Source organism: Emydura macquarii, unplaced genomic scaffold (genome assembly GCF_026122565.2).
Source record: "Emydura macquarii macquarii isolate MOO-44397 ecotype Brisbane River unplaced genomic scaffold, CSIRO-AGI_Emac_v2 contig_1119, whole genome shotgun sequence".
Taxonomy (NCBI): domain Eukaryota; kingdom Metazoa; phylum Chordata; order Testudines; family Chelidae; genus Emydura; species Emydura macquarii.
The window spans coordinates 10,559,634-10,573,343 of NW_027131256.1; the positions used below are offsets into that span (position 1 = coordinate 10,559,634).

Sequence of the window (13,710 nt, forward strand, 5' to 3'; positions counted from 1 at the left end):
ATTTTTTACTACCAACTCTATTATGATGATAGGTTTCCAAGTTCCAGGGTTTAACATAAGCTTCTTAAAAAATAAAACAAAAAACTCCACCATACTTGTGCCCGCACTGTACCAGGCCCTTCTACCAGCGATCACAACAGCTTGTTTCTCCAACACAAAAAAGAAAGTTGGTTCAGTACCTCGTTTACATTAAAAATGCAAGTATACACACTACATAAGAATTCTAAAACCACACTAAGGTGAAATTAAGATTTATTAATTGAACAATATAAAAGATTTAGCAAACAATGTACCAGTTTGAGTCTAATATAAATTTCTGCAAGGAGCCATGCTCCCAGCCTCTCCTATCTTAGATTGGTGCCTGCCACCCTCAGCATTATGGTACCCCAGGTCAGGATCTATGACTTATAAAACACATCAGCTAGTTCAGTTTTATTTTTAAACTAGTGTCTAATAGTAGGTGGGATAAGGTTTCTCTTTCCCTCGTCCCCGCCCCTCCCCCAGCTTCCCATGTGGCAGTGTAAACTAAAGTTTATTTTTCACCTTTGGAGGATTTAAAAAAGCAGGAATCTGCAAAGCCTGACATTCTTAGTTTTGCAAATGTAAAGTGCAATCTGCAACTGATGATAGGATGAAGAGAAAAATACACATACAGGCAGGGACAGTTTCCCTAGAGATTCCAAACTGGAATAACAATTCTCAGTTTGACAGAGGTCACAAAATGGTCATAGCTGACTCTCAACTACAGCCCTATTGTGAGCAGGTAGCAACCTTCTTACAAGGCTCAATGCAGCCATGTCAAAAGGAAATCAGTGTGACTTCTTTTTTTGGTTTTCACATTTAACAAAAAAAACCATTCCTGTGCTATTTAATAGTTATAGCAGGCACTCATACTGTGTGCTGAGTGACAGGCACTTTATTAAGGAACTATTATATACATATGCATCAGTATTCTATAAATATAGAAAACAACCAGTTAGCATCAGCATATTCCCCAAAATTCAGCTGCCAGGAAAAAGTATTTTTAGAAATGACAGAAAACAGCCCTGTCCATTGGGTTTAGACAGAAGGCAGGACTGCTGGTATCAGCATTGGTGGGGGCCTAGGCAGAGCTATTGTTATTGATTCAGCTGCTCTCCCTCACCATTCCACTATAACATGCAGATCAGCTGTTGACTAGTTACAGTTTAGTTTTTGAAGGCTTATTTCCTGCCTTAGTTTTTCACCTTTGGAAACCTGGATTAAAATCCTGCTGCTTTAAATCACAAATGAAGCATGATCTCTTCCTAATCTGCATTTATGCACCTTGCAAACCCTTTGGCATGCTTCTCTAAGACACTTTGCCCAAGAACAAGAATAGCAGGGATTTTACAAGATCGGGATTAAGATGCATGGCAAACGTGGAGAAGCTGCTTCTCACAGAACCAGATACCCCAGGCCGATATTGAGGGCTGCAGTATAAATTGCTCACTTTCCCTAGATTTTTTTTTTAAATCAAATATTGAAAACAGGAATTTTTAAAAGCTGATCTACATTCCTGCTTTAAGGCAATCCTCATGAGCCAAGCCTTCTGCTTAATGGTCATCTCTACCGTGTGCTAATACTGGGATTCTGAGCAGAAACTGCACATTAAGTTGAATGCAGATGGCTCAGTGTCCTCACTAATATGGTGCTGGAAGGCCTTTAATGTAAAGTTCTTAACATTGTGCCTTAGCAAATGACAGGAGTCACAGGGTGGGTTGTTTATTCTCTACCTTCCCCTCCACTCTTTTTTGGAGGAGAAAGAGGAGCGAAGACAAAAGGGAGTTTTGAATATTCATTAGTTAAAATCAGTTGCCCCTAGCTTCACAGAAACTTCATTCACACAAAACACGATTATAGATTTGTACAACTTCGACTTAGGTAAGTAATTTTCCACCAAAACTTGGCCTTATTATGTAAAAGTGAGATATCTGAATGTAATATTTATTTGGTGACTTTACAGATGAGAAGTAATTTACAAAAAAAATTTACAGACAAATGCATCTTTCAGTGCAGCTTCAACTATTTGAAGAACAGGCAATAGTCCGTGATGTGGAATGCTAGAATTAGGCAGCACATGCTTTTTTTCCCCTTAATCTTTTGGAGGAAGAGGAGGTGGGGAAATAACTGTCCATGTAGATAAGGCCATGCGAATAAAAACCCTTTTGGAGAACAGGATACAGTCAAGCTTAGGAGTAATTTCAGAGAGTTTGGGCAGGTTTTTGTACTCAATTAACAGATTAAAATTTTCATAAGAAGTTCCAATGCTTTTCTTTAATGCACTGTCATTTGAGATTGCTTGTGTCTTCAAACATTTTTCAGTTTACACCAACACCACTGCTTCAGGAGTGATGACTTCCTGAATCGTGTGTAAATGGCAGGATTAAGCCACTATGTCAACCTGACTCTCCTCCATCCCATTATTCAAAAAAATTGCTGGGAGGGGAGGGGAAAGACAATGAAACTGAAAAAATACAGCTTGCTGCATTGGATGTCAGAGCTAGCAGCTAGTGCTTGATAGTTTAGCACTTGCTTAGCTCATTCCTTTAAGTCACATGACATTAGAAAGTCAGCACAAACAGATTTGCATATATTTTGGGGATGAAGATAAGACCCAAAGTAAGGGTATGAAATTCGATGAGATGCAAGGTAAGCATCGGCAAGATGTTAGGAGCTCCCTACATCACATGAAAATAGTGGGAGGCAATCATGAACTGACTTTGGTTCCAAAGAGTAATAAGTCAACCCAGAGCATCACATACACAGTCCCCTTTACACTTCATAACCATAGGAAGACTTTGTTTATACTAGTGTTAAGAAAAAGTCTGTCAGGAGGAACGTGCTGTTCATTGCACAATTGTGTTATTAGTATAGAATATTTGTAGTTTTAGCAAATATGGGCTCTAAATAACAAGAAAATTAAGATTCCAAATCCATTATTGGCCAGTTCAGACTAAGCTTTGTTCATTGTCTCATCCAATTCTGTAATAGGGAATTACAAGGACAAAAATGTATCAATTTCTAGAGTTGTTAAGAAAAAGAATTAAAACACTATATTATCTGTTACAAAAAGTCTCAACTGGCCCAAGTTTAAACTCAGACACAACCATACCTTGGCAGTTCTAGTATCAGCAGTATGTTCAGTTTCTTGAAAGATTCTCAGAAGCACAAGGAAACTTTTAAAGGATTTCCACTGGCACTAGAGTCAAGACAACTGTAGAAGAAAACGGCCTTTCCTTTTCACCATAACCTATGTCTGACCTGGGAAACGTTTTTAAATAGCTCTCATACACAGTACACAAGTGCTTTCTGGGGAGAGAGAAAGGACTACCAAAGTAAATTCTTAATAGCTGCCAAGGACCATTTCTAAGTGGTTATACAGAGGGTAGAAGAAGTTGTAAGGGAAGATTGTGCATGCGTGGATGTATTTACAGGATTTCTCTTCACATCTATCAGCTTATAAAAATCCCTACTATTAAATAGCTTTGTAAATTAAGTTTTGTTTTTTGCAAAACTAAAATCAACCTTTAGGCATTAATTGCATATAAAAGAAACCTATTTTACAGCACTATTATTAACTATAAAATCAACAGAAAACATGCTGTAAAATTCTATTTTGATAAAGCAAAGATCGCCCACAACATCACCCAAAAATTAACATTTTTATTTGCATGGCCAAAAATATCCTGTTTGTTTCCTTGCAACTTTATTTCCCTTAGCAGACTTCCTCTGCATAGGGAACAAGTCACAGCACAGCATACTCCCTTGAACAGCCACTCCCACAACATCTAAACATTTAACAGATGTAACAAATGACAACACCACGACCTGGAAAAAACTAAATTCCACCATTCAACATAGTTTGCAACAGTGTCTTCAAGGCTAGACTGAAGTGGGCAACTTTACTTTTAAAGATCATTCTCTCCCTCCCCCCCATTGTTTCTTTACAACGTTGGCGGTTTCAGTCCATATTTCTTTGCAACTTCTGTCTGGGCATAGGCAGCATCACAGAGTGAGTAGAGGTGAGCCATCTCCATTTCAGATTTGGCCAGGTTAATAGCTTTGTTGAACATTTCAATGGCTTTATTCAGATTGCCTCTGAAATAAAGCAGATTATCATCGAATTAAGAAATGTAAAATGTTATTTAGTGTCTATCTTTCATCCCAGAGTGCTTACCAACCCACACATGTTGCACCAGTGAAACACAGCAACAAGTATGGTAACCAAAGGCAACATAGCATAACGTGCCCAGAGAGGGAATCACCATCAACAAAAATGATTAGGGGGCTGGAGCACAAGACTTATGAGGAGAGGCTGAAGGAACTAGGCTTGTTCAGTCTACAGAAGAGAAGAATGAGGGGGGATTTGATAGCAGCCTTTAACTACCTGAAAGGGGGTTCCAGGGAGGATGGAGCTAGCCTGTTCTCAGTGGTGGCAGATGACAGAACAAGGAGCAACGACCTCAAGTTGCGGGGGGGTGGGGGGGATGGTCTAGGTTGGACATTAGGAAGAAGTTTTTCATTAGGAGGGTGGTGAAGCACTGGAATGGGTTACCTAGGGAGGTGGTGGAATCTCCATCTTTAGAGGTTTTTAAGCTGCGACTTGACAAAACCCTCACTAGGATTATTTAGCTGAGGTTAGTCCTGCTCTGAGCAGGGGGTTGGACTAGATGACCTCCTGAGGTCCCTTCCAACTCTATGATTCTATGTCTTACATGTCATGTTTGGAAGTTTTCAGACAAGATCTTTCCACGATTGATGCAAGACAGCGCAGATTTAACTAGCCTTGTTATTACTCAACTACAACAGCTGGAGGAACATCTTTCAGTGTCCTCTATGAAATGCCAAAAGGGGAAAGTTTAGAGATTACACAGATGCCATGGAGAAGTTTTCAATCCATGATCTATGCTCAGTTGCCCCATAAAACAAATGTACTGGTTTTGTAATTAAGTAGCTTAATAGTGGCCTTCTAGTCAAGATGGTGACTCAGGTAATGCTGATTAATTATTCTGAACAAAACTGCTTGCAAATTATTCCCTGCAAAAATACAACTGTCTGCTTTTATGATGCCCAGGCATGTCATGGATGTGGTCAGAATCTACACTGCACAAAACACTTACTCCAACGTGCTATTTTTTTTGTCTTTACCAAGTCAGTTTGTGAACTTGTATGAATTGCAAGGGGGATACAAGCTCAAATAACTGGAGGAAGGGGTCACAGGTAAAATACTGTAAAAGGTCCTAACCAGTTGCCAGCGAACTGTCCTTGTCCATATGAAGAGCAAAACAATTCCACATCATGTTAATGTTTTCAAGTGTAATGCATTTTTACAGTTGTAATACCTAGTTCTTAAACAACGCTTTCCATCAGTAGATCTCAAAGAGCTTTACAAAGGAGGTCAGTATCATCCCTATTTTACAGATGGGGATACTGAGGCACAGCAGCTGGTGACTTGCCCAAGATCACTTAGCAGGCCAATAGATCAGCTGGGACTAGAACACAGATCAACTGAGTCTCAGTACAGTGTCCTTACCACTAAGACACACCGATTCTTAGACAAGGCTTAAAGGGGAAGGCAGAAGAAAAAAAAAAGGGGGGGGGGGCAGAGGATGAGACTGATACATTTGGTCAGAAGGGAGAAAGTGACTCTTCACTGAAACATAACCAAAAGGGGTACCATGAGTATCTGACTTAGCTTCTAAGTTTATGACTAGATATTCTGCAAGCTGTTTCAATCTAATTGCTCAGTTTTTAATTAGACTTCTTTAGTTAGACTATTTTGGAATTTCATGCAAATGGCCCCAGAGAGGTAAACCTATAAGAAGAGTGAGTCAAGGCAAGGGTATCTGGAGCCTCGTCTGCTCGAGATTCTTGGTAAAAAGAGCATGGACTAAGGAGTCCTCTCTCATCAAGAGATATTACTTGTAGAACTGTGGTTTAACAGATACACAGGGAATGCCTAATAGTCATGGATGTGAAATTAGTTTAAGGAGCAAGAAGTGACATGTAGATGAGTATTTAGTTCACTAATCAAGGCAATCTTTTTTTTTGCTTTTTATAGGTTTAGGTGTGGATATTTTGACGGTCATACCAAGGAGTGTGGAGAGGTTATTTATTCAGAAACAACAACTTTCGTCACCACATTACTACATCCTAATTGACAAAATCGTATCAACTAGATCAGCTGAGGTTTAGCAGCCCACCAAAAATTGTACAAAAGATGGCTATTGTATTTAACTTGCTACACCCACACTCAACATGGCAGTGTTAAAGACTGAACCATGAATGGAAAGCAATTCCTTGAATGCAGTGCAAGAAAACTGCACTGTATCAATTACAGAAGTGTTCAGTGGAGAAAAGGGTTGCTCCAGACTCTATTCTTATCTCTCATTAGCACAAACTCCTGTGAACTGGGGGAGTTCATGGGGCCACTAGATGGTGAAATGCCAGGGAGGAGAGTTTTCCCCAAACTTTACATTAGGCAAGTCAGGACTCTTGGGTCCTGTCCCACAGCTTCCCACTGTTCACAGCTCCTCTCCAATACAAAGAAGTTTTCAAGTGTGATGGAGAAACCTACTGGATTACTATAATTCCAAAGGTAACTTGAAATCTTTAGTCTCTGCAAATGAAAGTGTTCTGTTTTAAAACGTTACCTTTGAACTTCAATCGTTCCCATGGTTTCATACGCAAAATCACATTTGTTATCAATTTCAATGGCCTTGCTTATGAGCTCCAAGCCTTTGTCTAGATCCTGCTTCCACTGAAGTTGAAGTAAACTGCAAAAACACATACCAATTACAGACCAGACTTATTTCTATATATTCCACATACAATCCTGCCCATCTTAGGGAAAGTAACTGTCCCATATAATAAAGCATAGTTAAGTTCCTTATGCAGGATGGGCAATAATTTTCACTTGATACATGAAATGAAGACATTTTCAAAAGTCTTTTAAATAACAGACTGTCAGCAGTTTAAAGACAACAAAGAAAAATTATCTTGTATATCAAGTGTATATAACTCTTTCCATTAGGAGGATCAGCCACAAATTGTTTTTGTTAACATGAAAATTTGGAACACAAAACTACAGTTTAGAGTGTTTATCTACAGGGAAAAGAAGTTTTAAGATTTGTAAATTAACATTCTTACATTGATATCAAGTAGATATGCCTTTCGGAATGCATGCTAGTGAAAACATACTGAAATTTCAGTTTGATTTACATTTTAGTTGATAAAAGCAAATTATAATTCTATTTTTATAACTTTGAAATTACTCAAGTATTTTTAGAGGAAGAGCTATTAGCCTTGCTTTGCAATATTAAGGCAAATATATGTAACCAGGCGATGAGGCCTGAAAACAGGGATTTATTCAGAAATGCAGACAGTCCCTTAATTGTAAGAGAGGGACAACAGTGACTCAAAAATACATACCCTTTATGAACATATGTAGTGGCATTGTCTGGCTCAAGGTCAATACATTTATCATACATTTCATCAGCCTTACCAAATTGCTGTTGATCTGTTAATGCCTGCGTGAAAAGAGATACTTTTTAAAAAAAGAATAACCAACACACTGAGTGAATTCAGAACGACTTATAACTGTGTCGGCGCCCTCCCCTCCCAACTTGGATCTCTCGTCACAGATCTGGGCAGGCACTTGCACAAGTTTTCACCATTGTTAATTTCCAAAAATCACTGTTTTTGGTCTTTTGGTTCATCAGCCCTTTTAGAAACATGCTGTAGAACTTTAACTACACAAATTAGTGATCACAATGGCAGATCCACAATGATTATTCTAATTATACTGCATGTTAAAAACAATAAACCAGTAAGCACAAGTCACAGGTTGATAGTGATCCTTAAACATTCTTCTCTTCAGTAACTTCTGCTGCTGAAAACACACAAACGTAATAGGAAATCTACACTGGTTCCCACCTGCATTACTCATCTGAAGTCAGAGCACCAGTGATTGCATTCAGATGACTGAAAGTCAGCTGACTATTCACTCCTGTCATACTTTCTTACAATGGAAACCATATAAACGAGTGTACTTAATACAGCTATGCCAAATTCTACTTGCTTAGGGAACGTTGTGTTTAGCTGAGTAAAACAGCATTAGTTTCTCACAGAGATAAGATCAAACATACCTGAGCATACAGTGCATAGCCTTCAGCACACTTAGGAAATGTTTTAATGACATCCTCAAAACCTTTCATGGCTGCCTGAACTTGTAACGGATTATTTCCAGTGTAGGCTTGGCGATACTATTAAAGAACAGAGTAAAAACATAAGAAAACAAAATAAGTAGCCAGGTCAGGAAATCAGACCCCCTGAGAGAGAGATTTAAACAAAATCTAATACAGTCACAAACCAATTATATGAAGTGGCACGTGCGCCTACATTCTGCCAAGTCAGTGTCTGTAGGAGTTGGCCGCACTTAGCATGGACCTTAGGAAAGATGAAGAGGCATGGTAGTCACTAGCAGGTTTGGATCCCTTCCTACTCCCATTATGGGACTCTCTCTCCTGCAAAGTCTCTAATATGGATGGAGTACTCCACTTGCTTGAAATAGATACTTTCCCCTTACAGAAGACAGCCTTGTTTTTTCCAGTTGCATTAGTAAAGAACAGTTGCATTTGATGAGATTAATGAGAAAAATGTGCATTGCTTTGTTACAAGATGTTAATAACTGGCTACTTTTAAAAGTATTGATATGGTAATATATGAGCTACTTGCCCAAATACAGAAACACTGATAAGAATTAGCCAAATGAACAATCCACCCAGGAAAAAGAAAAAGTTTGCTGTATTAGTTCTTGAACTTGATATCAAGGGATAGCAAGATATTTTGATGCATCATTTTTCAATTCATTTAAAATGAAAATAGGAAACCAAAACATCATAATTTGCACAAGTTGAAATGATAAGAAAATACTTACCAATGCAAAACACTTCTGTGCTTGTGCCAAGGCAGAATCCGGTCGTAAACGAATACATTCATCAAAATCTTCCACAGCCTCTTCAACTTGGTCAAGTAGGATTTTTAGCTAAGAAGAGAGAATTAATCCTAATTCTGCATTTAATCTGTGTTTTATACGTTTAAGCAGGACTTCTATTTTGTACTAGTTAGTGATACGAAGAGGTTGTTTGTTCAGTCTTACAACATAAATCCTGAACGATCTTCGGGAAAGTTCCTGCCACTCAAGGTACCAAACAGCAGTCAAAGAAATTGAACTTGGATTCACAACCAGCAGTGTTCAAAATATAAGTACACAATCTACAGGTCTGCACCTCCTTTTTCTTATTTCTGATTCAAGTTGTTTGCATCAATCTTTTGGCACAGATTTTATGGGTTTGCATGTTGCACATGCTCTGTGCAATATACTGTATAGTACAGATACTATACTGTACTGTACAGATAATACTAATGGATTATCTGTAGGTTAACAATATAATCTTAGTTCTCTAAACTGTGTTTTAAAATATCTTCTAAAATAAAATTAGCCACGTTCAAAATCTACCTTTTCATTCGCCAGGCATTCCTCTTGTTTTCTAAGTCAAGTCAACTTGCACAGAAGTTTCATTCCTCTCGTAAATTACAAACAAGTGGATTATTTTGTTTAGCACGATCAAGGTAAACAATGCTAAATTATTTTAACAGTTCAGATCCACATTCTGAATTAAACGAACAAAATGCTATCTAACTCGTGAACAGAACCATTTAGTTTTCGTGAGTTTTGCCTATGTATTTAGCTATCACCATATACATATGCACTTATTTCATTCTTTTTCTAGTAGATTTAATGTTATGGTTGTAAGCTTATTATTGTTAGAGTTCAAAGTTTTTGCCATGCATTATATCAAATGCGCATAACAGTTTATTGATCCTTGTTCTGTATTTTTCCCTTAGTTCAAACTAATCAAATAATTAAACTTAAAAGAATTAGGCATAACTCTGCACAATACAGCTCTTACCTGTCCTCTGTGGTGGTAAACATCTGCATTCTGAGGATCAATATCAGCAGCCATGTTAAAATCTTGAGTGGAGAGCATAGGTTGTTGCTGTTGCATATACATACTACCTCGTTTGATGAGGGCATTAGCACGGAGCTATAAAAAGTTTAAAATTTTTTATTTGTAAATATTAGACATTGCTATTTCTCTTGTTGGTCTTAAGATTTTTAGTTACAATAATGTTAATAGACAAATTTTCATTTAATTGGTTTCTCCCATGACAAAACAGAAATTTATTTTTCATTCATTCTAAGCAGGACTAAATTGTGTTGCATAGAGTTAATTCATGAAGCATACAATACATAATACAAAAGCATTAATACAATTAAGTGCAAGGGTCATTTCATACCAAGTCAACCAATGCTTCCTCCATGACTTAAGTTTACTTTTTGATGTGATTGTAAGCGTAAGGGATGTATCCTCCAAAAACAACAATGGCCATTTTTATAGCAGGTTAGTGTGCAAAGCTATTTGAGTTACTGTCTCACTCATGAAATAAGACATTCACTCCTAACAGGTACCTTACCTTACTGACTGACTTCAAATCCTATCTGTTCTCTAATTTTCATCACTCAGCACAGGCAAACCCTTCTTGTTTCTTCTTTATTTTCTAAATGGATATTCTCTCCCTTAGTCATTCTGCATAGGATATTAGGGATTTACCAGCCTGAGCTTCCTATTTAAAGGTCATCTTTTTCTTCTCATATGTAACAATCATGTCAATTATTTTTTATGTCTTTATAATTTAATGTCTCCTATAGTTTACAAAGAAACGAAGGTACCACAAATACAGATAAGATGTGGCACTGAACATTTTCGGGCCGTATCAGAGAACCACAATCTGCCTTTATGAGAGACAGCCCAACATGACCATTTCATAAGTTACTCCCCATGCGGTATTAACACATGTGGTGGTGGGGTGGGTGGGGGGGTGTGGAGGGGGAAATCTTCCAAACTACTGTAGAACTAATCAATACTTGGCTTTCTTAGGCTACACTCCACCCAACTGGCAGTGGCAACTAGTGTACCTGGAGCTACAAATGGCAGTGAAAAGCAAGCTGCATCCACACTGAAGCATTCAGCGAAAGGTTCTGGCAGGGGAGAGGCAAAGGGGCGAGGCAAAGAGGGAAAGGCTTCAGCAGCTCCCCACAGCCGAAGCCTTTCATCGCAATAGGGAAGGGCTTCAGAAACAGGGAGCATGCAGAGCCTTTCCCCACTGCTGGAGTCTTTACCTGCAGTGGGGAAGGGCTTCAGCAGTGGGACATCTACACTGCTAAAAATTGCAGTGTAGATGGGGAGGCACAGCTTGGGCAAGTAAAGAGCTGTGTAAAAAGTATGTACTCAGATATATATCCACACCCTTCAGCCGTGTCTTTACTCTACTCACCTTGAACACTGCTGTTTATACCCATACTTGGGAGACTACCTGAATATGTACTCTACAAGCCACTGAAAAAAGCGTGCAGCATAGTCATACCCTGAAGCATGCCAGTCACACTGCAATGAAAATATCCACCCCCTGATGATAAGCACACACCAGGAATAATTAGGCAAAGAGCTGAAAAAAGTGAAACATCTTCTATTAAATTGCCAGGGAATTTGAAAACAGTAACTGTGTTGCAAACATATCATTTAACATTCACGCTTTTTCAGTAGAAGCCACACAAAGTAAAATCTGGCTGTTTTGAAATTTCTTACCTTTACATTAGCGTCTTCCATACTGATGACCTGATCTAGATCTGGTTTGGCAGCATTTGCATTGCCAATAAGCAGATAGAAAGTGGCTCGCAGTAGCAAAGCTTCTGCCATATATTTGCCTTTAACGTCAATTTCTTTTGTGCTCTCACTGATGATTTTATCATAGTTTTCTTCTTCCATATATTGCTTCGCCTTTAAATAGCCAGAGCTGCAAGTTAAAAGATGTAAAAAAATGTCAACGTGAACGTTTCGCAATATTTCAGATTTCTTGATCACAGTATATAGCAAGTTTGTTACACTATCCCCTCTAACAATTAGAGATATTGGCACCCATGAGTAAAGTTACAAACATGCTTAAAATGTTTCCTGGATCAGGGCCATGGTAAACAAACTAGTTGGAGTAAAATATACAAGTTATATGTGTGAGGAAAGTGGGGAAGAGAATCTACTTCAGCCCTCAAAATCTGCTTCTTTAGAAATGACAGGTTTGGCACGGGATGACCTTTCGTCAAAAACACAACAGCTCTTATACTAGGACTCTGTCTGACCCTGGAGCTATTATGTAGTCATAAGCTTATATCATCAGGGCAACCACAATCTTTGCCTGAAACCTGGAAGAGTAGGTAAAGGATATAAATTGAGAAATAAATATTAGAAGTAGCACTTCTTAACTTTTAACATTTTTAAAACCCCAGCTAAATTAACACATCAAATTTTACATTTTGAAAAGGGTTTGGTGGAAAGAATAATACTTTACACAATGGTATGTGCTCAACTGTGTGCCTTTGAATCAAAGCATTTTCACATAAGGAAAAAATCCAACTAAGCTCATAATGCACTTGCAATAGGTTTCCATACTGAGAGTGAAGACAATATCCAACAATAGCCCTACTGCAAAGTCATAAAGTAAGCAAGAACCCTCATCACATTCAATATGCAAAAGTGCTCAGTATTTGGTTATTTTTTTGTAAACAAGCATTCTGTCTAGTTAGGTTTTAGATATTAACATTCTGAGCAGTATCAGATGGTGTTTATTATCTTTTTTAAAACATCAGCTTTTCGGCCTCTACTGTTTTCGTTCAAAGCTGCTGCTATGAAAGGTGCTACAGTTTGTACCACACACTCTTACCCCATCTCTTCCCCCCAGCATTATTACAGATAGCGCCAAAGGAAGGAAAGAAAACACTCCTTCAATCCAAAGTCTCCGTTCTTCCAACAGCATTGTTGCAGCTATCCACTTCCTCCTATCCATCAAACTTTACTGCAGCGCTATTGATGGTCAGTGTCTCTTCCCACTGAGCCAGCTACCCATACCATTATTGCTATTCTCTTCTGAAATAAAATGCTGAGAGAGCTGGTATTTAAGGTGGAATCAAAGCTTCCCAAAGTTTGGAACTAACATGTCAGATCTAACTAAAATTTTATTTTGCTTTAAAATAAAAATCCTATTTTGAAGGTACATTTACTACTATAAAGTTTCCTACTCTAACACTACATTATATAATATACACATAAAAGAGCGCAGAGTATTTGAGACTGCAACAAGCTTTACCAGCAATTCCCACACTCACTTTTCTTTAACTTCTGAAGCCTCCCCCTCCTTGTCTTTATCTTCATCAGATTTCTCACCCTTAAGCAGAGGTTGGGAGATGATGTCATCTGTGAAAGAGCTGAAGTAAGATTTGATGAACTGGGGTGAGGGCATCAATGGCTCGCGGTTCTGAAATGGGACAAAAAATGTAACATTCGTGTATTAAATACTGGGATCAGGTGGTCAATGAGGATATGGATGGGTTTTGCTACTGAAAAAAAATCCATTCTTGACTATTCCATTCCTGTTGAGGGTGAATGATTATATTTTTGCACTGAGTATTTCTTGTAAGACTGTTAATAGGCAGAAGGGTTGGGATCAGTATTCATATGCTATAATACTCTGCCTTATAAAGGCAGACACATTTCATCATCAAAAGGGAAAACA

At 38.2% G+C, this 13,710-nt stretch overlaps 1 protein-coding gene across 1 annotated transcript in view; it reads right to left on the reverse strand.

Moving 5' to 3' along the window:
* Positions 1-235: 235 nt before the first annotated feature.
* Positions 236-13,710, reverse strand: part of TOMM70 (translocase of outer mitochondrial membrane 70) — a 32,454-nt gene continuing 18,979 nt past the window's right edge. Inside the window, exons 5-12 of the mRNA XM_067546152.1 lie at positions 13,304-13,452; positions 11,733-11,940; positions 9,996-10,130; positions 8,960-9,067; positions 8,169-8,285; positions 7,453-7,550; positions 6,675-6,797; positions 236-4,119 (exon numbers count right to left, since the gene is read on the reverse strand). Of these exons, the coding sequence (XP_067402253.1) occupies positions 3,966-4,119; positions 6,675-6,797; positions 7,453-7,550; positions 8,169-8,285; positions 8,960-9,067; positions 9,996-10,130; positions 11,733-11,940; positions 13,304-13,452 (1,092 nt within the window). The 3' untranslated portion in view covers positions 236-3,965. The remainder of the gene's footprint in view (positions 4,120-6,674; positions 6,798-7,452; positions 7,551-8,168; positions 8,286-8,959; positions 9,068-9,995; positions 10,131-11,732; positions 11,941-13,303; positions 13,453-13,710) is intronic.